General features: G+C 44.1%; 1 protein-coding gene across 3 annotated transcripts in view; it reads left to right on the top strand.

Moving 5' to 3' along the window:
* The window catches only part of KIAA2012 (KIAA2012 ortholog), a 127,436-nt gene that overhangs the window by 34,989 nt on the left and 65,401 nt on the right, over positions 1 to 27,046 (top strand). For all 3 annotated transcript variants that reach the window (XM_043444559.1, XM_043444558.1, XM_043444557.1), the window contains 3 exons: positions 214 to 384; positions 13,356 to 13,424; positions 22,307 to 22,383. In XM_043444559.1, coding sequence (XP_043300494.1) covers positions 214 to 384; positions 13,356 to 13,424; positions 22,307 to 22,383 — 317 coding nt within the window. The remainder of the gene's footprint in view (positions 1 to 213; positions 385 to 13,355; positions 13,425 to 22,306; positions 22,384 to 27,046) is intronic.

Here is a 27,046-nt window from a genome sequence, read left to right as displayed (position 1 = left end):
GGGCCAAAAGTAATCCGGCCTTGACTATGGGAGATACCTGGCCTCTGCTCCTTAGCAGGGCTGGAAAAAAGAGAGACCAATGTGAGAATGTGGGGAATAAACACCACATTCTAGACACCAGGAACCATCACTCAGAGAGTTAGCAGAGAGGTTCCCTCTGCTTCTCGCTGATCCTGATTCTCACTCATGCTTTTTCTCCTTTTGCTTTTGAAGAGGATGTTGCTCCGCCCCAGAAGGGGACCTCATCACTGTCCCTGAGGAAAGGAAAGAGAAGTCCAGAGAGCCAGAGAGGCCCAGACAGCCCCAGGACATCAGGCCGCAGCAGCCCCACAGGCCCCGCATGTGACAGACCAGCTGGGGGGGAACTTCCAGCAGCAGGACGAGGTAATCACTCCTGGGGTATATGGATGCACCCCTTTGGCCTGTCTGTGACCCTGGGCTCATTTTAAGCATCTTCCAGGGCCACACTTAAGCTGTCTGAAAGCCACCCCACTGAAGAAGGGAATCAGCTGTGTTTCTGACCATGTCAGTGGGATTAACGCTCACCATGTTCATTCCGCAAGAGTTAGGACATGTTTTAAAAAAGGATTTTCTGCACCAGCTCATGCTGCCACACTGTTCTGGGCTTTCCTCCCTCCTGGCAGCACCCCTGATGACGCAGTCCCCTGCACTCAACACAGAGACTCACTACTGGGCTTACGGGGCATTGTCCACACTGAGCCAGAGCCCTGCCTGCCAGGGGACCAGGCTAAGAGGAAGAGGCCCCAGGAAGGAATCACCCTCCCAGGCCAGGCCAGGGCCTGAGGCTTGTGAACAGAGGGCTCCAGATCTCTTCTGAAGGGTGAGGCAGGCAGGGCCACACCCTCTGTGGCTTAGCCCCACTCAGAGCTCTCATCCTTCAGAGCCGACAGCTCAGGAGACGGAGACAGGGCAGTGGCAGCTTCTGTGGGGGCAGCACACAAAGCGAAAATTGCCCAGAGTCCAAATCAGCCCTGAAAATCCCTCAGGGTCCGGGCTGGAGACCTAGAACCGACAAGCTTCTCCAAAGTGCAGCCCAGGCAGCTGTCCCTCCCTCATCAGAGGGTGGGCGACTTTCTCCGGTTGAGCAGCAGAGGAAGGAGATGGGGTGTGTTTGGTGAGGAAAGTGCCTCTGTTAACAGTAGAGCCTCACTCGGGGCTTCTAGAAGCTCACACTCAGAGAGGAACATGGCAGCTGAGAGCCACCAAGAGACAACAGGCACCACCACGTTCGTCCCATCCCACACTCACTCGGGGACAGACGCCTCACTGTTCAAACCCTGCTCGCTCTCGCTCCCCCGCCTCAAACCCAGCATGTATAGCTGAAGCCTTGTAAGCATAAATCCGATGCATGGATCAATAACCCCGTTATGTGCTTGCATCTTCTCTGTTTAAGGCTCAAATGGTCAAAATCAAATCCTGTCTCCCCCTCCCCCACCTCTTTGCTCTCACCAAAGAAGCTTCCAAACTGTTTCAAGATGGAACCTTTTTCTTGCAATTCCCTCCCTTTTATATTTGCAGGGCAATGATGCTCTCTTAATGTGGAGCCAATTACCCAAACTTTAAGTACCGTAATGTCACCACCAAAGGTATTCCTAGGAGGTTTCATTGCCTGGGGCAAATCACACCAAACACACAGACAGACAGACACACACACACACACCTCTAATTGGATACCCTTACAAAAGGAGACTCTGATTAGGATAAACAACAGGGCCGTGACTATGAGAGGAGTGTAGCCTGAAGCCTCAAGTGCATAGGTTGAGTGTGTGTAAATGAATGTGCACACAAGGGCACGTGTGTGTCTGAGGGCATGTGTGTGCTTTTATAGCTATGTGAGTGCATGTATGTATTGTGTGCTCATGTGTGTATGTGTGATTAAGCAGCATGCGTGTTTGCCTGCGCTTGTGTTGCTGTGTATCCCTGTCCATGTGTGCACACCTGCATGTGTGTACGCGTGTGCTATGTGTATGTGGACACGCGCGTGCACACCTTGGTGTAAGTATGTGTGTGCGTTCCCGCGTCATGCCTCAGCGTATATGTATAAACACACGCTTGTAAGCATCCACTGTGATTGATTGCCAGCTCTTCTCCTGGCCCCTTTGCCTTAGAAATGGGGTAAGTCAAGTCATAGAAACATCTTCAATCTTTCTAAGCAACTGGGAGAGATCCAGTTTTCTTCTCCCCCTTGGCCCAGCCCCTGGAGTCCCTAAGAGTGGCAGCATTGACCCTCAGGGCACAGCTGTGCTGCTGAGTGGGGCTCAAGGGCGCTGACAGAGCAGGAAGCAGAGGCCGGAATCTCCCAGACCTGCGCCGAGGGTCTGGGCTGCACACGTGCTTGAAGGATGGGGCTCCCTGTCCTTCACACAAGATGTCCCCACCAGCCTCACCTTGTCCCTGCAGGGATGCCTGAAACCAGAGGACCCCCTCTTTTCTAGACCCTCACGGAAGCCGTGGCATAGGCAAGTGGCAGCCCCACCCCATTCATCCCACACTGACTTTAGACAATGGGGCCCAAACATGGCGCAGCTCTGGAGAACCCCTGGAGGGAGAGGGCGGCTCTTCACCCCAGCCAGCTCCTGAGCACACCCACCAGCGGCTCCCTGCTGGGGAGAGCAGGCCACCTTCGGCCTCCCTCCCCTGCTCTAGTGCTAACACTGCCGGTACCTGAGCTTATTTTCAAGAAAAACCCGGAGACCCTGCACCGGGACACTTCTTGCAAGGTCCAGGTGGAGAAACCATCTGTCTGTCCTTCCCAGGGCCAACCCGCACCCAGGGGCTTCCGTCAGGGGAGGTAAAATGAGACAGCCCAGGCCAGCCCTGTTTCCTTGGGGGAAGATTCTACCTGCAGTTTCCAAAACTTCCCAGCAGCAGAGACATCATTAAAAACAGACGCAAGTCAGCCAGTTTCTCTCCTCTCGCTGACACAGAGGTGCTTCTGTAGTTCAGACACAATAACCCAATGTTTGCATAACAAGTTCGCTCTTGCATCAGGAGAGAGACGTTCCTGTGGAATGGCTCGGAGGAGGCCTAATATGCTGTGCTGATGCCTCTATGAGGATGATAAAGCCCTCTTGGTATTTGCCCAAACTAAACACCATCTTTTCTCTTCTTTCCAACCACCCTCCAGAGGTGGAGGTGCTAATTGGTAATCCAATCAGGTCTCCTTGTTATGAGCATTGGTTCACTGCTGCAAATCATCTGGCTCCTGACAGATAGCAAGGCAGTTTCCAAAAACCCTTCTGGCAATGTTCACTTTTTGGAAAAGGGATGTTGGCTCTGAGAAATAACCATCTTGCAAAGGGGGGAAAAAAAATGAAGTCAGAGGGTGATGAGTGTCAACCACCCAGGAACCCTGATGATGTGTATGCATGAGTTGTATAGCCATCAGGCCTCTTGATGAGGGAGATTAAAATCTGCACTTGTTTCACGGGTGATGTCATGGCTGCCTCAATAAAAAGAGCATGGACTCAGAGCCAGGAGATTTGAGTAACCCTGGCTGGACCTCTGTATTTTCAAATGACTTTGGGTCCAGTCCTTCCTTGTGTCCAAGGCCCCTCATGCCATTGAAATAAGGGGATGGACTCTGCCACCTGCAACTATAGACTATTACTTCATTTTATGTGTTGTGTCTGTTGCTGTGGAAGTAGCCACTTAGCATTAATACATGGATTTCTAGAAACAAGAATGCATGCGTTCCAAATTCAGCATTTAAGAACTTCCATCACACTTTGTCCCATGATATAAGCGTAAAAATAACTTGGTTCTGAACTAAAGGAAGCAGGAGTCAGACAGGTGGAGGCCAGTGTCAGAGCCTCCCAGCTGGTACAACAGCTGGAACGCAAACACGGTTCTGTTCATCTGCAGCACACTTGTCCACTTTCTTCCAAGAGAAATAGCCCTCCTTCGGGCAAAGCAAAAGCCAGAAGCAAAAGGAGACATCTTCAAGTTACATATTTAAGTGTGTTGTCACATTGTCAATATCAAGTTTCCGTCATTTTGGTGTCCCTGGCATTAGCGCAGACCCTGACACCAACGTCACAGGACACAGCAAATGTTCACTGAAAAAATCTTTCAATGGTTGCCACACAAAAGAAAGAAAGAGAGAGAGAGAGAAATGAAATCTATGCTGAATAAATCAAGACTTGCTCTAAGCAATAACCATCTTGCATAAGAAAAAAAGAAAATATACTATCTTGTCCTACTCCCCTGAACAATGTATTTAATCCTATTTGCCTCTCAAACCTAAAGGCATCCACTGTGAGCTAGCTAGATAATGAACAAATGAATCATCAGTCCTTCAGTCTGTCAGGCACTGTCCTCTCTCTATCCCATCCTCCATATACTTCAGGCTGGTGGACCTGCAGTCTTGATGGTGACTGGATGCGGCCCAGGGTGGTAGACAAAACCCTTAAACCCACATCTCCCACAAGCGCCTATAGAACAGGTTCAGCTCTCTGCTAATGGGAAAGCCTTGTTGTTTTGTTTTGAAAAGCAGTATACTGAAAAAACATTTCAATTCCTGCAAAGGATTTGCTCCAACCACACCAAATTCTTTACAGCTGTTTGTTCAAGTTCATCTTGATCACCATCCCCATCCTACTCTTCCAATCTCACCTCCCACTATATTCAGGCCCACCCTTTTCTCATCTGTTCAATGACTCAAACATTCAGTCTCCCTTCTCTTATCTCCCAGCCTTGCCTAAATTGCCCTCAAATATTTAGAATCATTTTAAGTTCCAGGGGAAGGCTCATCATTTCTGGGATATTGTCCTAAATAAATCCTCCTCAACTCACTGAACTGCCCCAGTGTAGCCTCAGCCCATTTCTCTCTCTCTCAACCCCACTTTTGTGATTGCTGCATTTATCTACATCTGTTTTTCCTTTGAGCTCCCAAATATATTAGAAGAGTCCTAGAGAACCTCTTATCTTTATCATATGTCCAAGAAATGCATGTTGATTGATGCAATACCCCGGATGCCACAAAGGAAAGTTTTTGGAGATCATAGTTGTTGTTTTTTAATTTAAAAAAAAAAATTGGGTAGAAGCAGGAATACGATCTGTCTGATCTTTCTGAAACTTTCAGACTCTGTCAACATCTATTTGAAAATAAATTCTTAAGCAATTAGATCATGATATCTTGCTTTCAGATAGCATAGGGAAATGAGTATAAACCTTCAGAAGAAGAAAAAAAAGATGTGAAGACTTGAGCTGGAATTTGACCCTCTTGGTCATGTTGAGATATTGCAACACTTAGAAAATTCAAAGGCTTAAGAAAGGAAATTTTAACTTGGAAGGATACAAGTCAAAACATTGGATATTCACTTCAAGTTGCTTATCCTTGATTCAAATCCTTCATTTATTCTCCTAGTCACAATGGCAGCAATAGAAGTTTTCTTTCAGAAGATCTTTTTTTTTTCCCTCAGAAGATCTTTAATTGAGTTCTTTATTACAAGAAGTTCAAGGATCTCTGTGCCCATGATTCAGCATGGGACTCCAAGCCCCATGCAAATTTAAATTCTTCATCTCTTTCAGAGTTTTCAGTTAACACTTTTTCTTTCCTGAATGGATTTTCACCCCCAAATCATGTCTTGATTTTTGGTCATTTAATTAGCATCTTTCTCTCTTGCAGCTCTTTCTTGGTGTGGTGGTTTTAAAATATGTCTACAAATTCTTTGACACTTGTTTCTTCAAAAGGGGGAGCCCAGTTTTCCTCCCTTTGAGTGTGGGCTAGACATAGAGGCTCATTTCTGATAAACTGAAGTGATGGTGTGTGACTTCTGAGACATGAGCTACCATGAGAGGAGATGGTCATGCCCCAATGAAACCTCCAGATGACTGCATCCCTGGTTGACACTGTGCTGAAGCCTCACAAGAGACTGTACCAGAATCACAGCCTAAGACTTCCCCAGATTCTCGTAGCAACTGTGTGAGATATAATAAAGGCTTACTGTATCACTAGATATAGTGAGTCACTAGATTTGGGGATAATCTGTTTTCATAATAGACTATATACTGGTGCTATTTCCTGATGGTCTGCAATTTGGTAAACAGAAAGAAGGGTCCAAGAATATCCCCGTTACTCTCAAAACACTGATTATCTGAAGGCAAACATATGCAAAGTGGTTGACTTTCTCTGTGTTCTCCCTATTTGTCCTTTGTGATAAGGTTGGTTGTAGGGACTCATGGATAAAAGGATCCTTCCACATTGGTGGGATATTTGACAAAATGTGCTTTTCCTTGAGTAGCCTATCTCTTAGCAGCTGTTGCTTTAGCAAAGATGCCTGGAGATTTGAAAGTGGAAAAGTCCATTAGATGAGACAGCATGAGGAAGAAAGAACTCTGGACTAAATGTCCAAAGTTTTGGGTTTTGTCCGCAGCTCTACCACCCTGATTTCTGTGATCATTGCAAATGAATTCACTGCTTTGGCACTCAGCTTCTCCGTATGGAAAAAGAGGAACTGGAATTCAATCCAGTTCTTCCAGTGTATGTCCCATAGAAATTCAAGTCCTCAGAGGGTTAGCAGGCATTCTGTTTTTTAAAAAAAAATTCTGAGACTAAATAAGTTGGAAACCAGTGGGCCAAAGTGAAGCAGATTCCTCCCTGCAGGAGCCTCTACTATGTTAATATGGGTTATGGCTCCTCAAGATGAGAATATGCAGTGTTTCCCAAACTTATTTGACCACTGAATTCTTTCTTGTTTGAGTAAAGCGTCAAGCGCATCTAACTAGTTTTTGGAACACACTGGAAAATGCTAAACTGATGATTTCCAAGATTCTTTCCAGCAATAATGCTGTATGTTAGTAAATAACCCCATTTCCCGAGGAGACTCTCTCCATAAAGAAGTTCTGTTGTCTAAATCCTGAAGCAGGATATCAGCTATTCAATAATTCATGACCGTTCTTGTTTTCATTTTCCAAACCTCAGTTCTGAATCCACAATCCTTCCATCTCCATGTAAAAAGGAAGGTGGGTGGCGATAAGGCCCTTTTGCCCAGTCAGTGTTTGTTAATAAGCAATCATGTTGGTGGGTTTAGCAGATCTCAGATGTGGAAATAAAGGAAACCAGGGTTGGATATGGTCATTTTCACCCAACAGTTCCTCCCAGGCCACCTTCCTGTACTCCAGAGGCTGGTAGACGGAAAACCACATTTCCCAGATACCCTTTGCAATGAGGGAGGCTGAATGCAAATTGTGTCTGTGTGTTAGTCATTCAGTCATGTCTGACTCTTTGCAACTCCATGGAATGTAGCCCACCAGGCTCCTCTGTCCATGGAACTCTCCAGGCAAGAATACTGGAGTGGGTTGCCATTCCCTTCTCCAGGGAATCTTCCTGACCCAGGGATCAAACCCAGGTCTCCCACATTTCAGACTGATTCTTTACCATCTGAGCCACCAGGGAAGCCCTGAAAGCAACTTAGGTTCTGCCAAATAGATTCACTTGCATGAGCCTTGAAGGGCAGACATGAGGCAGAGGCGCTTTGGCTACTTAATGCCGGCAAGCCAGCTCGTGAAGACTTGGTATCAAGAGGCAGCTGCTGCAGCTACTTTGGAAACACCAAGTTTTCTGTAGCAGCTTCATTTCCTCTTAAAATACCTTGGTGGTTTCTGTTCTCTACTGAGTCCTGACCCATATACTCTCCTCCCCTTGCAGAAATTATGGGCAGTTCCCAGGAGGCCTGGTGTGGGGCTAATTTGGGTCTGTCCCATGGACCACAGGGCAGTGATCACTGGGTTTGTTAGGACTTCAGAGAGAAGCGGGGTTCCTTCCCTCACCGCAGTGAACCCAGCACAGCCTCAGCAGCCCACGCTGGACGGTGTTCTGCTGGCCACCTGCAGAGAGCCACTGGAAACCACTGGGCGGTCTCCTCTCCTTTGACACAAACCTCTCATGCTTTCTCTAAGTACAAAGGCTCCCCTCCCTCGTATTTGGCTGAAAATGTGATATTATCACCACTTTATGCCTTCCAGAGAAGAAAAATATTAGAAATAATAGTTCTTTCTGAATCTGCTGGAAATTCTTTTTTTTTTTAAGAAGAAATTCAATATGAAGTGTTGAAGAATACTTAATTCCTCTTTATTTTTTGCATATATACTTATATTTTTCTTTCAGAGCCTGCGAGGCTGTAAATTCTACTCCCCTCACAATTTTTCAGAGAACCTTAGCGTTGAGAGGGAATGTAGGCATCACGTTCATCAGCGTGTAAGTAGGGGATGCATTTTATCAAGCAGATTTTTCTGGGGATACCTATAGATAAAACAGGTAGAAGCAGAGCTGCCAGGTTAAAGTGAGGATGGCCTGACTGTGCGCCCACCCCCACAACTTCTTCAGAGCCCAGCTAATTCTTTCCCTCCTAAAATGATTTTTGGCTGTGGGGTCTGTGCGGAGTCACTAGAACTATGAGACCACAGTTGAAAACTCATTTTGTGGAAGGGAAACCGAGGCCCAGAGAGGTATGGCGATTTTCTCAAAGTCACACAGATTTTATGCTACAAATCTAAGGCTCAAGCCCAGATCTTCCTGCAACAACTTAGGCCACAGATCTTCTCCTTAAATCTTATTGCCTCTAGTTTCTAGGCTTTAAGGACTAGCTGAAGTCTCATCTTCATTACACCACCTCACCTGACCACCGAAGCCCACACTGACTGCTACTATCTTAGGTTCTACTAATTCTTACTACCTGGGTCTCTCACCAGGCACTCCCTCATTTTTTTTAATCTTTTTTACTCTTTTTCTTCATTCTCCTCTGAGATTTAAAATTCCTGTAGATATATCCCCCACATTTACTTCTGAATACACCAGAGAACACCATAGGTATTCCCAGAACACTATCCATAAATATTGATTGAAACTGTGAGTAGCAGAGATTTTATCTGTTCCCCAATATATATTTTTCCATTATTCCTATTATTTTTAGAATCTCCTAATATGTTGCTTTTGAACTGTGGTGTTGGAGAAGACTCTTGAGAGTCCCCTGGACTGAAAGGAGATCCAACCAGTCCATCCTAAAGGAGATCAGTCCTGGGTATTCATTGGAAGGACTGATGTTGAGGCTGAAACTCCAATACTTTGGCCACCTGATGCAAAGAGCTGACTTATTTGAAAAGACCCTGATGCTGGGAAAGATTGAGGGCAGGAGTAGAAGGGGACAACAGGATGTGATGGTTGGATGGCATCACCAACTCGATGGACATGGGTTTGGGTGGACTCTGGGAGTTGGTGATGGACAGGGAGGCTGGGCGTGGTATGGTTCATGGGGTCGCAAAGAGTCGGACACGACTGAGCTGCTGAACTGCACTGAACTGAACCATGAAGTTGGCTTCCCCAGTGGCTCAGATAGTAAAACATCTGCCTGTAATGTGGGAGACCCAGGTTTGATCCCTGGGTTGGGAAGATCCCCTGCAGAAGGAAATGGCAACCCACTCAGGCCCTTGCCTGGAAAATTCCATGGACAGAGGAGCCTGGAAGAGTTGGACATGACTGAGTGAATTCACTTCACTTTCACCATGAAGTTTAATTGAACACATGGCTGCCTGGTTAGAAATTAAATTTCCCAGCCTCCGTTGTAGCCAGGTATGACAGGTGTGGCTGATGAAATGTGAACAGAAGTTATGTGTACAACTTCTGGGTCATCTTCTTAAAAAGAAACCACTGCCCTCCTCCATCTCTTCCTCCTCTGCTTCCTCTTCTTTCCCCTTGGACTTGGTGGTAGTGGTGAAGTAACTTCAAACACATGGAAAAAGGCAGTGCTCTAGGGGATGATGAAGCCAAAAGTTATAAGGAACCACAATGCCCGGATAACTTCATGGAGCTGAGCCACCCCGGTCTAGCCACCTCCCTCAGGACTCTTACCTGGAAAAAAAAAAGTTTATCTTGTTGAACCTCTTTGTTACAGCAGCTTGTGTGTGTGCTCAGTCATGTCCTAATCTTTGCAACCCCATGGACTGTAGCCCGCCAGGCTCATCCATCCATGGAATTTCCCAGGCAAGCATACTGGAGTGGGTTGCCATTTGCTCCTCCCGGGGATCTTCCCAACCAGGGATCGAACCAACGTCTCTTGCATCTCCTGCACTGGCAGGCAGATTCTTTACCACTGTGCCACCTGGGGAGCCTACAGCAGTTCACCACGTTCCTTAATATGATGCAACTATGACAATACCTGCCATCCTAGTTTGCTTTGCTTTGTGATAACCAAACCAGATCATACATGCAGTACATCTTGTAAAGCATTAAGTAAAATTCCAATATAAAATGTCATTGGACCTAAAACAGAAAAGACACATGACATTGTGTCTGACTCCTCTATCAATGGACAGGATGCCTACCATGTTCAAGGGACGGAAAAGGATGTTAATACCAAGAGCAGACATCCTCAGGCATCTATGTCATCTCATTCCATCATCCCAATAATCCGATGAAGGGAGTATTTTCATTCACATCACAGGTGAGGAAACTGAAACACAAGGTTAACCCCCTTGCGCACAGTGATCACATCTGGGGAGCAGCTCAGCATAATTGTTCCCAGGCCCATCTGTTCCAGAAACAGTGCTCTTCTCTTTCCACTGCCCAGGGCTCAGCGCAAGGCCCTGTGGCTGCTGCCTTCAAAGACTTCACAGCCCACATGAAAACAGATTCACCAGCAACTGACTCTCCCACAAGGCAGAATGAGGTGAGCGTTGAAACAGTGGCCTAAAGAACAGGATGCAGGGGCCTTGGCGAAGGTGTGATGCATTCTAACCTTTGGGTTGAGAAAGGATTTTTGCAGAGGAATTCCCATTTGCACTGACGTTTAAGAAACTGGTAGAAGTAGATAAACAAAGAAGAAAGACATGACCCAGCTTGGGATCAGCATGAACCAAAGAGATAGGAAAGCAGAGTCCATGGGGGAAATGATGAGTGGCCTGTAAGAAGGCCCTGTGGGGCAGGCATAGGGGGTTTAGGCAGGGAGATGGGACTGAAAGGCGCGCCAAGACCAGGCCAGGGAAGGCCTTGTGCACCAGAAAAGAGCTGAAATGCTGCTTTTTAGGCAACAAGAAACCACAGATGCCTGAGGAGGGGTGTCAGGAACAGGGGTGCCAGCAGCAGGCAGGAGAAAAGGCCAAGTGCTCAGATGACTACAGAAGCATCCAGACAGCAGCTGCCAGGGGCCTGGGTGGCAGGCAGTGGGCAGACATAGCAGACGTGGCCAGGGGACGGCCCCCAGGGCCACCAGCCGCACGTGGGGAGGCTCATTGGCACATTGAATCTGAGCAGCCAGTGACAAGTCTGTGTGTAGTCTCTTCACAAAATTGGCCATAGTTCTCATCTCCCAGGTGGCACTAGTGGTAAAATACCTACCTGCCTGCTAATTCAGGAGACTTCAAAGACTTGGATTTGATCCCCGGGTTGGGAAGAGCCCCTGCAGGAGGGCATGGCAACCCACTCCAGTACTCTTGCCTGGAGAATCCCCTTGGACAGAGAAGCCTAGTGAGAAACAAGACCATGGGGCCGCAAAGAGTCAGACACGACTGAACTGACTTAGCACATCCTCATCTCCAATTTTCTACTCAAACTACCATTTTCTGTTTTCGCTTTCAGTTAAGAGGATTACTTTGGGTGGGGGGGGATGCACATGCATCTTGGGTGCTATAATTAAGGTAAAACAAAAATCCAGACCTCGGAGCCCAAGTCCCCCCATGGGGGAACCCACAGGACCACAGTCTTTTCCCGTGTGGCCCTCGGTTCCCACAGCTCCCTTGATTTAAAGTCAAACTCCCACCAACATGCACAAAAAATAAATTCCACGGTAAAAATAAACTGCCTCTCTGCTTGTCATGCACCGTGGCTGTTTTCAGGCGTATGTGCTCTTGGGGAACTGGTTGAGCATCCCTACAGAAGACTGGTAAATAACAAGAGTTCTAAGGAAAGCCCTGATCGCAGATTCCCTGGAGCTGTGAGTGAGGAAGGGGCAAGCCGTGATGGAGAGTGTTTGTATAACCCTCCTGCACCCTCTCACCCTGACACACATTGAGCTTTCTCTTTCATGATTGTTTTAGCCTCTTTTTCCCTTCCAACCACCGACCACTCAATTCTTTGAGGGAAAATTAACATTCATTATGCAATTTATCTCTCTCCTTTTAATCCAGCGTGCCTGTCTCCAAGGTCCCTATTCAATAATTAATGTTTGTTCTCATTTCCCATTCTCCAGAGCATCTATTCTTGAACTGTAGGGTCAACAATTAACACTAATTATGGCTTTTTCTCTCTCCAGTGTTGCCTCTCAGAATCCCAAGTTGCCCTGCTCAGCCTAGGATATGTGTGTGCTGTGGCTGTGTGCGTGCAACGCTGGGGTGGGAAAGCGCCAAGGAGCAGGCTTTTCCAAGCCCCACCATGGTTTAGCAAATCAGCAAAACCAAACATTCTTTTCTGGCAATGTCTCTGGTATATGTATTATCAGTAATGAGACGATGAAGCATATAAATACAAACATGTATAGGGAAATGAGTCGGGGCGGGGGAGTTAGATAGGCCTCAAAATCTTTTTCAGATGTGTTTGATTCTCTATGACCTTTTTCCTCCCTATTTCTATCTTTCTGATATCTCATACCTTTGTCTCTCTGACAGATAGACAGACACACACACACTTCTCATTAAAAGACCCGTTTCAGATCCACTCAGCTGATCTCCTTGCTATCTGTTACCTCTCCCCTAACTGCCTCTCTCTGACCTGTTATCCTAATCCTCTTCAGCCATTATTTTAACTAGTTTTCATTTTGACTGACAAGGGCAGCTAGGAGAATATTTCTCATCCAGAGTGACTCTGAAGAGATTGCAAAAAAAATTCATCAGGCCTGTACAAAAGCCTGCCTGTCTTTCTGGCTGGAATCAGATGGGCTAGAAGCCCTCCTGTCTCCCTGGTCCAACCCTTGAATTTGGCTACAGCTGGAGGCAGGGGCTCCTCACGCTTGTCTGTCATCCCCCCATCGCTGCCCGCACTGGGGCCCCCACGGCACATCTGCTGTTCAGATCTGGGCATCTCCTCACAGCGGGTGTCAGGAGTTAACTGTTTCATGTTCTTGTTCTGTCGCAGGTTCGCCTCTCCGAATTTACACGTCACAGTACCTACAGGCTTTCACCCTTAACGCCTCAAATAAAAATATTATTATTTCTTACATGCTTTTCAAATCCTAGATCAGCCTTCCCTCAATGATGGCATCTAAGGGTTTTCAAAACTAATTCATTAGGAGACCTAGGCATCAAGCCATCCCACTGTGTTTTCCCCCGTCTTGGGGTAAGGAAAATAGCTTTTTTGCAAGACTTTTTTCATAGACTCAGGTAAAACCCATATTGTTTTTCAGCCTATGAATCTGTCCATTCAAATGCCGGCCACGGAGAGGAGGAATCTAGTATTCAACATCTACTAAAAGGTAAGATTTTTCCCCTAAAGAGTCACTTCTACTTCTCCTGTGTTATTGAACTCATATACATTTTATTTCATCCCCAGACCTCCAGAAGCACACAGTTTCTCCCCAAATATAGCAGTAAGTAGGAAATAAGATTCCTGTCATAGAAAGTCTGAGAAATACAGCATTCTCTAGAGTTACTCATGGGCAGCCTTGGTGCTGTGGTCTGAGTGTAAATATTAGGGGAGAAGAGTCAGACCAAATGCCTGTGCTGAGCTGGCTCCCAGAGGAGAATTTGCACACATGCCCTGTGGGGTTTGCAAACGCTGCACAGTTCACGTTATAACGAGGCGAGGATTGCCTCCCAGGGTTGGGCACGGTTCAAATTTCACATCCACAAACTAAAAAACTATCTGGAAAAGGTTCTCGGGCTTGTGTTCTAAATGCAGGAGTGAGGTCAGGTCTGCCTCTTCCATGCTTCCTTTTCCATTTCGTTTCCCCCGTGGAGAAATAAGCAAAAACTGGGAGTGTAGGTTTGACTTTGAAGATCATCTTCCAGCTGCTGCGGCTGCTGCTTCTGCCTCAAACCAGGGGGAAGGATGATCATGTAAAGATTTTTCTCTCACTCCTAAAAATAGTCTTTGATTAATAGAGAAGTGTGTGTGGTCTTCCTCACTGCTTATTTTGGGATAGGCAGTGATGAATCCTGCTTGAGAGACCTGCTATAGCAACAGGAAGTGAGGCCACAGAGAGAGGGCTGGAGCCAGATGGGTGGAGGGCACTGGTTTTGCGAGAGACCGCAAAACTAGAAGGAGAAAACACTGTCACATGCTTGCCAATGTCAAAACCTGTAAGCAGAGGAGCAGCAGAGAGCCCGGCATTAGTCCTCTCGCCATGCTCCTTGGGTGGACATCCTGATCACGGTCGGAAGAGTGCCAGGGTCAGTTCTGTTCATCCTCACTTGTTGGGTTAGAACTGGGCCAGAGCAGCTCTTCTTAGGAGCCCTCCAGGGAAGGGTGATGACGATGAAGATGATAACTCCCATCGCTGTCTATCTTCCACATGCCAAACACTGTTATGAATGTTTCACATTCATTAGATCACTTCATCCTCACAGCAATGATAAGAGGTAAATTCTATCATTGTCCTCACTTTTCATCTAAGACAAGGTGGCTCAGAGAGGTGAAGTGACTAGCCCAAGGTCATACACCTAACTGGTGAAGCTGGGATCTGAACCACAGGAACATGTATTTTTAACACTATGCATGGTCAGTGGTGACGTCAATCTAAACAGGCATGTTTCCCAGACTTACAGAATCAGAGAACAGACCTGTGTTTTCCAAGGGGGAGGAGGGGTGAGGAAGGGAAGGACTGGGAGTTTGGGATTAGCAGAGGGAAACTATTGTATAGAGAATGGATAAACAACAAGGTCCTACTGCATAGCATAGAGTATTATATTCAATATTCTGTGATAAACCATAATAGAAAAGAATATCACTTGATTGTAAGGTATATAATCACTTTATTGTAAAGTAGAAATTAACACAACATTGTAAATCAACTATCCTTAAATAAAACGTAAAATAGAATAAACAGGTATGTTTACGCCTAACATACAGGAGTTTAGGAAGTTCCTGACTTAATAATGACTCACACTAATAAATGATTTCTGTTGCACATCCTTTTCATCTTTCAATGACCCTTACTCAGCATCAGACACTTTTTTGTGGATAACACCAAAAATGATTTACAACTTTTAGAGATATGGAAAGAAGTTGAAATGAAGTCAGAACAGTTTGGGAGAACCAAACTTCCAAGACAGATTATCAAGCCAGATAAGCCTGTTTACAGGGTAGCTGTCCAGATCAAAAATATTCTTCCTAATATGGCTGAAAATGGTACCGTTTCACTTCATTCTACTGTTAAAATCTCTCTAATAATAGATTCACTTTGAATTCTGAAGTAGTCTCTTAAAAGGGTGATACTTCTGAGAAGCTAACGGTCATTCACACTTTAGTAAAAATGCGTTTAATCAGGTAACTGTCCTCTCACAACCTGGTGAGAACAGCTGCCCTGAGTGACTAAAAATTCTGATGGGATGGAAACAAGGTTGGAGAATTTGGGAATAAGTGGAGCTTTAAGAGTTGAAACATTCCTGGTAGTTGTGGTATATTGGAGGGCTTGGATGAACAGGAAAATATTAGCTAAATGGAAAAAGAGACTAGAGAAGAAAAGTATAGGAAGGGAAGTGGTAAAGTGCCAAAGACAAACCTGAGCTATTTCAGAACCGCCCCATGGCAAGCTTTGTATCCAGGGGAAGGAAAGAAAACTTCTAATTCCTTCTCTTCTCTATTCCTAGTAACTGAAAGACCTTAGGCTAATGCAAATCTCTTTCTCATTTCCAAGCTTTTGAACACACTGTTCCCTTTGCCTGGAGCATAATTCCTCATCTCCTTCTGTCCCTTGACATTTCTTTAATTGTGGCAAAATACACATGAAATAAAATTTTCCATCTTAACAATTTTTAAGTGTACAGTTCAGTAGTGTTCAGTAGATTCACATTGTTGTATAACCAGTCTCCAGAACTCTTTTTATCTTGCAAAACTGAAAGTCTATTCCCATTAAATGACAACTCCCATTCCGATGGGACTACCCATAGAAGCATAGAGTACCTGCTTCAGGGCTTAGAATAGAGGAAACTTATTTGTTCCCTTGATTTGCTCAAAGACCCTAACAAAAAATTCTTACATCTCTTTAAACCTAACACTCCCCATTTGTTTTTAAGAAAATAGATGTAATACTACTCTGAAAATACCAGATACCCGCTGGGATTGAGTTTAAAGAACAATTTAAAACACCTATTCATTGGAATCTGTAGAGCTTTAACAACTTTTTGTTTTCTTGGCCGTTTGATTTTAAGGAATAGTTTTTGTGACAATTGTTCCACATGTAGATGTAGTTTTGATGTGTTTGTGGGAGGAGGTAAGCTCCACATCCTTCCTTTCTGCCATCTAGATCTCCGCCCCAAGGAATATTTTCAGATAAAAATGATAGGATTTTTAAAAATTATATAGATGACAGACTTTAGGTATTTATGTACTTGAAGGACAGTTTTGACTATTTGCAAGTGACTTCAGAAGTCAGGGACACATACAATCTATCATTTTACAGAGGTAAGAAGTCAAATTATAGATGTGGCCAGGCTAAGAGATAGAAGCTAGCCAGTACACTAAAGCAATCTCAGCCTTGTGGTCTATATTCACTGTAACATCTGCAGGAGCTCTTGTGAAGTTAATTTTTTTTTTTAAAGAAGAACATTGTTTGCTTGTTTGGGGCTGTATTGGGTCTTCGTTGCTGCCCACGGGCTTTCTCCAGTTGCCATGAGCTGGGGTTACTCTTCATTGTGATACACAGGCTTCTCATTGAGTGGCTTCTTTTGTTGCCAAGCACATCTTCTAGGCTTCAGTAGTTGTAGCACGTAGGCTTTAGTTGGGGTTCTCAGGCTCTAGAGCACAGGCTCAATAATTGTGGCACATGGGCTTAGTTGCTCCGGGGCATATGAAATCTTCCAAGACCAGGAATCGAACCTGTGTCCCTTACACTGGCAGGTGAATTCTTATCCACTACACCACCAGGGGAAGTTCTTGATTTTTTTTAACGGCCCTAAAAAATATACCAACTGCTGTGACTGGTAATGGAATTAAAAGAAAGTGAAGTGGTCTAACAATTTGATGATTCTCTGCCAAAAATAGTTTTATAAATCATTCAAATCCTATATATCTATTAACTCATTAAGAGTCTGAAGAGCTCCCCCTCTTTTTTCATTTTTAGTTTAGTTTTACTGGGGATGTGATACACACAAATCTAAGGATTCTTGGAATGCTCAGGAAGTGTCCTTCCTATAGTAGCAGGATCCACTGTCCATTAAGTGTATGACATGCATGAGGGATCAGGGCCTTGCTCAAGCAGTGAAGTCATGCTTAGCGCAATGCACTTTAAGGCTGGTATGGATTTCAAGATGTCTGTGTGTGTGTACCAGCTATAATAAAGTTAAGAATATTAAGTTTTGTCCTGTCAGAGTGATAAAAAGTGATCTTTTACTAACTAGTAATCCATAAGTACTGTTTTCTGTTTCATCACTCTCCACACATTTGTGTTACCTTCTCATAAAAAAGACCATAAAGAAGCATGAGGTTTTCTTAAGGATTTTTTTTCTCCTGGTTTCTCTTCTTGCTTCTTTCACACATCTCCCTATGGCCAGAGGATTTACATTTGTGGCCATCTTCATTCCTAGAAATTCCTCATTTGAAAATTAATGAAGACACCAGCATCAGAACACGTCCACTGGAAAGAATCCTAGAAAAAGCATCTGTTTTATAGGACACATAAAGATTGCTCATTCATTCATCCAACAAACACTAATAGACCATCTACTAATGCCAAAAAATGTGCTGGGCATAAGAAAAGAGTTGAGAGATAAAGTCCATGCCTTAGAGTCATCCAGACTAGTGGAGTGTGCTGACAGACATGGGAGAGAACAGGCTAACTCAGTCTGGAGGTTAAGAAGGCTGAGTTTCTAAGGATATAGATAGGAACTAGCCATATCAAAGATGAAAGAATGCTCCAGGAAAAGGGACCATAAGAAGGTTAGAAAGCATGGTGGCATGGGAGAAATGTAAGTAGCTTGTAGTGCCTGGACCTCAGGGTACATTTAAGAGAGGAAGTGGCGAGAAATGCTGCTGGTGGGGTAGACAGGAGCAGATCATGAAGGCTCATAGGTAGCAACTAAGGAATTTATCCTAAAGGCTGTGAGATCCTGTTTACACACAAACTGACATAACCAGGTTTTTATTTTAGAGAAATGACTCTCCCAACTATGTAGACAATAGATTGAGCAGGGTAAGACCAGAGATCTACACTTGCTTGAAAGCAAGTGTCCAAGGACAGTATTTTCCACAGAATATCGAACCGAATTGATTGGCCACTCTGTATGTAGCTCCACCTTTAGCCTCTTCTTTGAATTCCCTTCTTCCATGCCATCTTCTACCACAAGTATCCTTATTAGTCATATGATGTATGTCAACTGGAGGATTTATAGTGTAGTTGATATTTTATTGCTACACAACTTGAATTTCAATTTGCCTTCCATCTGGGGCTTGGTAAACTGCCATGCACCTTTGGACCTTTCCACAAAAAGTAATTTATGAACTTTTGAGAGAAGTTGGTATTCCCAAAGCTAGACTCTTAAGACTGAGTTAGCCTTGGTCTAAGAAGATATAAGTAAGTTAAAAAAGTTATTTCAAATTGGAAGAAAAATAATGTCCTTGCATTTAACTAGACATTTCCATATTTAAATCCAGACTGACTCATATCTTCTAGATCTGTCTACTTGGCTCTTTTAATAGAGCTCCCTGGGGTATGTCTTTAGGCTGGAGACTTTCACAGGTCTTAAGCAACTGTTTGATATTCCTATCTCATCCTCCTCCTCATCCAGGAAGATTTAAAGTGAAAATGTGTAGCATAAACAAGACCTTAAATCTTGTTCCAAGAACTTGATAATGACAATACCAAAAGGCCATCTTGGGTCTTGATCTCCTGCATTGAACAAACAGGTTCAAGATTTATTATAACACAACAAAAACTCTGCAGGTCATAGGCATCTTGAGTCATATCATATAAAATAAAGTATTTTTAGATACTATTCTTAAGGAGAGGTCAGCAGGGCTATGTAAAGGGGCCAGTATTATCCTTCCTTTTATGGTTTCATTTCTACTGGAAACACTTTTTTTTAACAATCCGGAATTTGCCTTTGCATTTTCCATTTTTGACCAAAAACACAAAACCACGAAGGTACGAAGGCTGACTTTTAAGCCTCCTCACACTGGTTTCTACTGCAAGTCCACATGCAAAGCTGTGGGAAGGCAGAAGTACTTTCTGAGATCTGTTTGGCACTGGATACATCCCCTCAATGATGAACCGCTGCAAGTTATGGGGGCAGTTCCATGAGTGAACATTAGTGGTCAAAGGGTACTCACGCCTCAGAAACAGCATGGTGGGAAAAGATGCTGTGCATAATTTAAGAGGCTCCCGCCAGCACTTTTGATAGCTCCTGCCCTTATACCCACCAAGCGTTTGACCCCTTTGGAGCCTGCAGGTCTAACATTCTCTCACAAGTGCTGACACACAACTGGGAAGGAATCAGGTGGCCCACTCTGCCTGATAAGGTGACTTTCAGTCTCTATTTTGATATCAAATGAGCATCCTATACCAAGAGAAATAAGTATTCTGAAACAATCAGAATAAATATAGCCATGTTTCATTTTTATTTAAAACAATAAACAACTTGGGAATTAAACGTGGCCAACATAGGTTGAATAGCAACAACAACAACATAGGTTGAAATTGAAGGAAATTTTTAATATATTTTTATTTGTAATTGAAGGATAATTGCTTTAGAATATGGTGTTGGTTTCTGCCATACATCAACGTGAATCAGGCATAGGTATACATATGTCCAGGGCTTCCCAGTAAAGAACCCGCCTGCCAGTACAGTAGACATAAGAGATGTGAGTTCAATCCCTGGGTCGGGAAGATCCCCTGGAGGAGGGCATGGCAACCCACTCCAGTATGCTTGCAGAGAGCATCCCCATGGACAGAGAAGCCTGGCAGGCTATGGTCCATAAGGTTGCAGAGAGTCGGACATGACTGAGCAACTAACACTTTCACTCACTTTCATCTGCTTTACCTATGGTAGTGTATAGTATATATTTCCATTCTACTCTCGAAATTGAGGGAAATTTTAAGGCACCTATATTGCACGCTAGTATCAGATGCTCTTTGCTGTTTTTCAAGTTTTGAGTGTTTGCTGAAGGATCCCATGATTTGAAGAAGGCAGAAGAGGTTTGGGATGAGACCCCACCTAGTAAGGGTCATCTCTGAAATTGCCTGATTATCTGGCAGGAATGCTATCTCCTTGCTAAAAGCCTGCCGCTAGATTAATGCTAGCATTTGAAAATCTACTTGGGCCCGATGATGGGCAGCAGGGGAAGGAATGTATTTTTTGTTTATCTCTTTGGTGGCAGAAATGGTCATCACAAAAAGACTCTGAGCTCCCAGTTTCAGGCAGGCCTGGAAGTTGTGTAGTCTGTGGTCTGTGAATGTACACACCAGCTCAGGAATAATGGGAAAGAACTGTGCCTGTATTCACAGCCAGTTGCCTGCAATGGTTGATGGGTTAGTCAGTTTCTTCAGCTTGATAACAGGGGCAGATCTTGCCACATGGTTCAGAGAGGAAGTGTTACCACCCCCATTGCTCTATCTCCCAGGAATGCAATTTGAGTTGTGTCTCCTCCTTGACAGCTTGGACCTCAGTAAATTACCAGGGTCTTGACCCAAGAGATGGAGAAGTCTTAAGCAATTTTTCAGTCTCCTATCTAAAAACGTGTTTACATTTCTTGAACTCTGGCTGACTGATTCATTCTCCTGGTGTTGCAAGAACTTTCCTTATGCATTAGAATTTATAAGTTTCTTTTCTAAGAGACTCATGGTTCCTTCCAAGCCACCGTCAAGTGAACCTCATCACAACGCAATTTTGTTGGGCTGGATTTGTCCAGAGGATGGATCAGGGCCAAGCAGCTGTGATATGGCAAGATCAAGTGAGGCTAACAGGAGGAGGCGTGAGGTGGAGGGGAAAAGTAGGAGATACTAAGTCAGGAGGTCTGGGTTCAAGTTCTGGTCTCACGCTCTCTCAAGAAATGGCCTTGAGCCAATCACATGAAATCACTCTCTGGGCCTCAGTTTCCCCAGTTATCTCAAATAGCAAATGTTTTCAATCTGTGCAGAAGCCATTTTCCAGCAGGATAGAACAGCTGAGAAACAACAGGAAAGGGAAAGGGAAAGTCAGCTCACAAAGAAAAAGCAGAGGCTTCAGGTCAAAGAGGCAAAGATACAGAATTGCATATGGCCGGACTCTTCACAGAACCACTTAGGAGTAGCAAGTATGTAAAGAACTTTGTGTTGGACACTGGTCCAGTACAAGAGACTAAAATCCTTTTCAGAGGAGCCACGCACTTAGCTGAATCTGTTCCTCAAATAAACATTCCTTTACAGACATGAAATTTACTTTCTTTGGGGAAAAAAAGAAAAACAAAATAAATCCTGCCTCTAGCAGCATGAAGTTTGAGTCAGGCAGTCTTGGACTCACATCCTTACTCAAAACCTCACTAGTTGCACATCCTTGGGTGGATAACTTTATCTTTTGAACCTCAGCTTCCACACCTATAGAGAGTATGACAGTACGACCATGGTGGAGAGTCGTGAAGGTTACACCCCAGCCCCATGTGGTTGTCCGTTTGTGCCTGCTTCTGGGTGAGCGGCAAGATTTCCGTTCGTCCCCTCCCACCAGCCCCGTTTTGACCTTTGCCTTTGTTTGCTTGCGTTTCCACCTCTCCTGTTGCCCCTCCACATAATGAGGAAAAGGGAAGGCTCTGATCTCTCTCTCTGGAAGGTTGCAGAAGCATTTTCCTACTTCAGTGAAGTAAGATCATACAAAATTTATATTCAACAGTATCAGCAGATTTTTTTCCATCAATATTTCCTTTTTAATTTCAGCTTTATCTGAATTTTAGTAGCACAAAGAATTTACTTTTGTCCTTTTAAAGAGCAACCAAACCAAGAAAAATAGAAATTTGAATATAAGGTCTATAACACTTTATTAAATGGAGCATTTAGACTGTGCCTATAGAGGTTACATGTGTTATTTGGTAAGTAAATATGAATGCCATAAGTATGTGTGTGTTTATAGTCTTACACATATGAACTAGGTGTGTATGTGTATGGTATATATAAAAATTCATGAGACCTATATCTGACAACCTTGACCCTTTTCTCTCTGATTTTCATCATAGTAAACACTGAATCCAGAACAGATCTTCATATGAACCTTAATGAGACCTCACCTTTGACTCAAAAGCCAGAGAATCAGGTACAGTATTGATTCTGCATGAGCAAGTGACTGGGAGTCGGGACTTTGAGGTTCTTGCCCCTGCTTGCTGTGTGACCGTGGGTGAGATTCTTCACCTCTCTGGGCCTCATTTGCTTCATCAATTAAATGAGACAAGTAGACTATAAAATCACAGAGGTTCCTTAACTCATAGACTTGGAATGTCTTAACTCAACTTGAACTGTTTTGTCTGGCTCTTCATAAGCGCGAATAAGCTGAATAGGCCTTTCCCTGACTTCTGCAAAGTCAAAAGGGAACGGGGAAACACAAAAAGGCATTCTCCATGGAGGCAGTGAGGATGAAGACTTTGTGCCAACGGGCCTGTTTTTTCCTACTCTAATTCTCATTCCTAATGGGGAGAGAAAATAATAGCAACTAAGGAAAAAATGCAAGGAGACTGTGAAAAAAGGAGAAAAATGCTTTATCTGGGTGGATTAAGAATACTTATTAGTGATTCGAGGACATATGTTCACAAATATTTATAAATTAGTTCCTTCAATTAAAGATTTGAAGCCAGCTCTGCCTTGAGATTCACTCTAGAGAGGTAACTCAGGGTATTTCCTAGAGCTTCGTGGGTCTCAGCAGCCACGGCACAGCCCAGGGCTCTCCCTGCTGAGTGACAGCCAGGGCAGGGGGGGTTTGGCGGGGTGCCGGTGGTTGAGAGATGAACCAACATGGCCTCTACTTCTCCCTTATCTCCAACTTCCTGGCTTTCTCCTCTTCCCTCACACTCGTTAAAAAACAGTAATAATAAAAGTAGCTTTGTTTCCCTGTGTGTGCCTAGTTGGTTCTGAGGAAGGACCTGAACTCTCGCTGTTAGGACCCCAGGCCTGGGTCAGGCCTCCCCTGAGCTAAAACACAACTGAGTCGACCCTTCCTGCTACTGAGGACCCACACAACCAACATTTGCATTTTTTTTAATGTGCCTGCTTTGAAGAAACCCTTTATAGGGAATGTGGAAGCTTTTCTTTTTCAAGAGAAGCTGTGACTGAGGAAAATATGCTGTATTTCAATAATTCCACAACTCCAGAGGCCTTGCAAATGCCTCATGTACTCCAAATTCGCACAGCCCCGTCGTTATATTCCAGGAGACCTCATATCACCTGCAATGAGTGGCTCAGCCATGTCAAATTAAATCCTAGACTGAATTATTAACCTTGCTGCCAGAAAGAGGAACACCAGACCCAGGGTCTTCAACTCTAATCCTGGGTTTCCCCTGTGAGGCTCTGGTAAACCCACTCACTCTGAGACTTGCCCGCACCCCGGCTTTGTGACAGGACGGGAGTTGTTCCCACCAGAACCTGTTGGTTTGTTCAAGTCGCAGTAGTCTTACTTCCTTGAGAAGTAGCCCCAGAAAGGAAAGCCATCAAGGAAACGTCTAGGAAGTCTCACCAGCCTCCAAACCCAGAGAAAATGGGGGTAGGGTCTGGGAGGGGGAGGTGCCTTCCACGCCTTCCTCACCCCCTTACTTCTTGAGGCTAATGGCTCTTTATTAGATTAATCACTGACTTCAACTTTAACTACTTCCTCAACCTACTCCATGTAAATGGCTAATTTCATGTTTACTATAAAGCATCTGGAAAGGATTTAGAAACAAATTTCTGCCCAGCGGATTTCAGTTATGTACCTTGATGGGCCACTGACAAACACAGTAGATTCCTTCCACTGTCGCCTTCCCTCTCTGAAGCAGGCTAGGATATCACACAAAATTGATCTTTATCAGCGCCAGCAGTTTCTGCTCTTCTTTCCTTTCCAAGAATCCCCACTCCCACCCCCGACCCCCCGACCCCGCCCCCTCCTACCCCTGGGATCTGACCGTAGCAGGAGTTCAGTCACATAAGATACTTTTACATTTTTTACCAGTGTGCTGAGAGGAGGGGGGAAAAACCCAAAGGTGGAGTCTTTTGGCATCACCGTGCTTTAAATGAGAAGTCACTCACCTCGATTTGGAAAACAATCTCTGACGGGTGGGTGAGAGAGACAGCCGGACAGCGCTTTGCAGGACGTGCCTGGGCGCCTGGATTTACCCGGTTCCGGAGGCTGCCTCTGGTGCCCCCTAGTGGTTGGATTTTAAAACCTCCGCTGTGCGTTTCCGAAGAGGCGGCGTTCGCCGTGAGGATGAGGAGGAGGCAGAGAGCTCTTGCCTCCGGCACACAGGATGGCGGGCCGTGGGCTCGCCCCTGAGGCGCCTCTTCCGCGCCTGGCCGAGAATCAGGGCCTAGGCGGTAAATCCATAAATAGAGATGAGTAGCAGCGGACATCAACAACTTCCTAGGAGTTGAAGGAGGAGGTTTAGTTGAGGAAAGAGTGGGGAAGAAACCTACAAGAGGAAATTCGGAGATGAGAAAAGAAAAAAAGAAAAAGGAGACAAGCAGACATGTTTCAACTCCAAGCTCCCATTTCCTCTTTCAAATGAGCTGCTTCCCCACTGTGAACAGAATCAAGTATTTATGAAGGCATTTTTTGCATATTAATAGCTGCATGTGGAACATTTCCAGTTCTGAAGTCCTAAAGGTATGGTGCCCTTTTTTAAATGCAGGTCCTTCAAACTCCTCACAGAATTTGGTATTCTTCTTCACATGTATTTTCCTTTCTGCCTTGTGGCTCCTCCTAAGGCATTTCTTTTGATTAAGGGAAATTAGTTCCTGGGATACCGTTAGAAACGAAGCCCTGCTCTTACCTCGGTGGCTGACCTCAATCACTAGAGAAGATTTTCCTCTTCCCCAGGGCCTCTCTATGTAAGAGGCCAAAGGTTGGGTGAGGTGAGCGGAACCTAAAAAGATTATTAAAAGTGTAAATTAAAATTCTATAAGGAAGGGTTAACATATCTTTCTTCAGAGGGGAGAAAGTAAAACTTTCTTTAAAAAATAAGAAAAATAATTATAATTGCAGTGACTACAATTGCTATCTATGCTTGGTAAAGATCACATTCAATTTTAAAAGAAAAATATTGGGCTTCTCTGATGGTCTATTGGTTAAGAATCTGCCTGCCAATGCAGGGGACACAGTTTCGATCCCTGGTCCCAGAAGATCCCACATGCCACAGAGCATATAAGCCTGTGAGCCCCCTGAATGCCCTAGAGCCTGCGCTCCACAACAAGAGAAGCTGCCACAGTGAGAGAAGCCGAGAACCGCAACTAGAGAGTAGCTCCGGAAAGTCTGTGTGCAGCAACAAAGACCCAGAGCAGCCAAAAAACATAAGTATATCTTTTTTAAAAATAAGAAGAAAACAAAACCAATTAGAAAAATAAACAAAAGACATAAATAATTCATATGAAAAATGATAGTAATAGAAAACAAATATGGAAACAATATTCATTTCTGAGTAGCAATTTAAATTCAAATTGAAAAATAAATAAATAAATAAATTCAAATTGAGGCAAACTGGAGGTACAATTTTATATCTGAGATATGTGCCACCTCTCACCTTTTTTTAATGATAACACCCAGTACTGTTGAGTTTTTGGCACAACTGGTACACTTATAGACTTCTGGAGGGTTGTAATTTGATTCAAACCACTTGTAAGGAAAAATGACAATATAATTTGTATAACATGAAAAAATATTCATACCCACTGATTCAGTATTTCTGACTTTTGGGGATTTATCCTAAGGAGATAATTCAGCAGGGGAAGAAAAAAAATCGAGTGAGGATGTCCTAGAGAAAAACTGGAAACAATCAGAGAAACAATTCAATTAATTGTGAGGGGTTTAATTCCGGCATTAAAAAAAAAAATGATGCCTGTTCATCCTAGAAATGTGATTTAGTACAAAAGGTTTAACACAGGGTTTCTCAACTTCAACACTCTGAGCCAGAGCTTTCCTGGGCATCGTAGGATGTTGAGCAGCACCCCTAGCCTCCACCCACTGGGTACCAGTAACACAATCCGCTCTTCGGTGACAGCGTCTCCAGTCTTTGCCAAATGGCCCCATGCAAGGTGAAAATTACACACACCCCAGCCCCAGCTCCATGTTGAGAACGTTAACATTGTTCTCAACAATTTCATTTTAAAAGTGGAAATCAAAGTGATGTCAACTATGACTGCAACTATATTAAAAAAAATTACTGTATCTATAAAGACTTGCAAATAATACACCCAAAAGAGCACAGTCATACTTGTTTGAAATTATGAATATGTTGGGTTGAGTTTTTTTGTTTTATCTTCCTGGTTTTTTATTGTTTTTCTTTCTTTTCTATTTTTTCAAAATTCTTGCTGTAAGGAGGAAAAGTAGGACTATGAGCAGAGCTGGTTTTATTCAAGCCTAGCTTAAAATGATCAGGAGTCACAGTAAACAGCAAATATACAGCAAGTGAAACAAGGCTCAACACCGTAGTGCCATTATTAACTGCTGTTGGTTGAAGTTATTTAACCTTAACTAGGTTTTCATTAGATTATTAGATAGGACCATCAGAATTCTCCTCTTAAGGATCTCAAGCCCTTGTCAGCATTTTATCCCTCTGATCCTAGACTTTGGGGAGGCAACGAATTCTCCTATTTTTCTGAAAAGTCTGGATCTCAGAGTATCAAACTCTAATCATCCAGATCCATCTTTTTAAGCTGGGGTCTAGACAGGCCCTGAGCCCACTGATTTATCGAGTTGTCAGTGCAGAAAGGTTGTCAGTAAAAGAGTATCAGAGTACAAG

The sequence above is a fragment of the Cervus canadensis genome, chromosome 24 (assembly GCF_019320065.1).
Source record: "Cervus canadensis isolate Bull #8, Minnesota chromosome 24, ASM1932006v1, whole genome shotgun sequence".
Lineage (NCBI taxonomy): Eukaryota > Metazoa > Chordata > Mammalia > Artiodactyla > Cervidae > Cervus > Cervus canadensis.
Note: the sequence above shows the minus strand (reverse complement) of the source record. Positions and strands in the feature narration are given on the sequence as shown.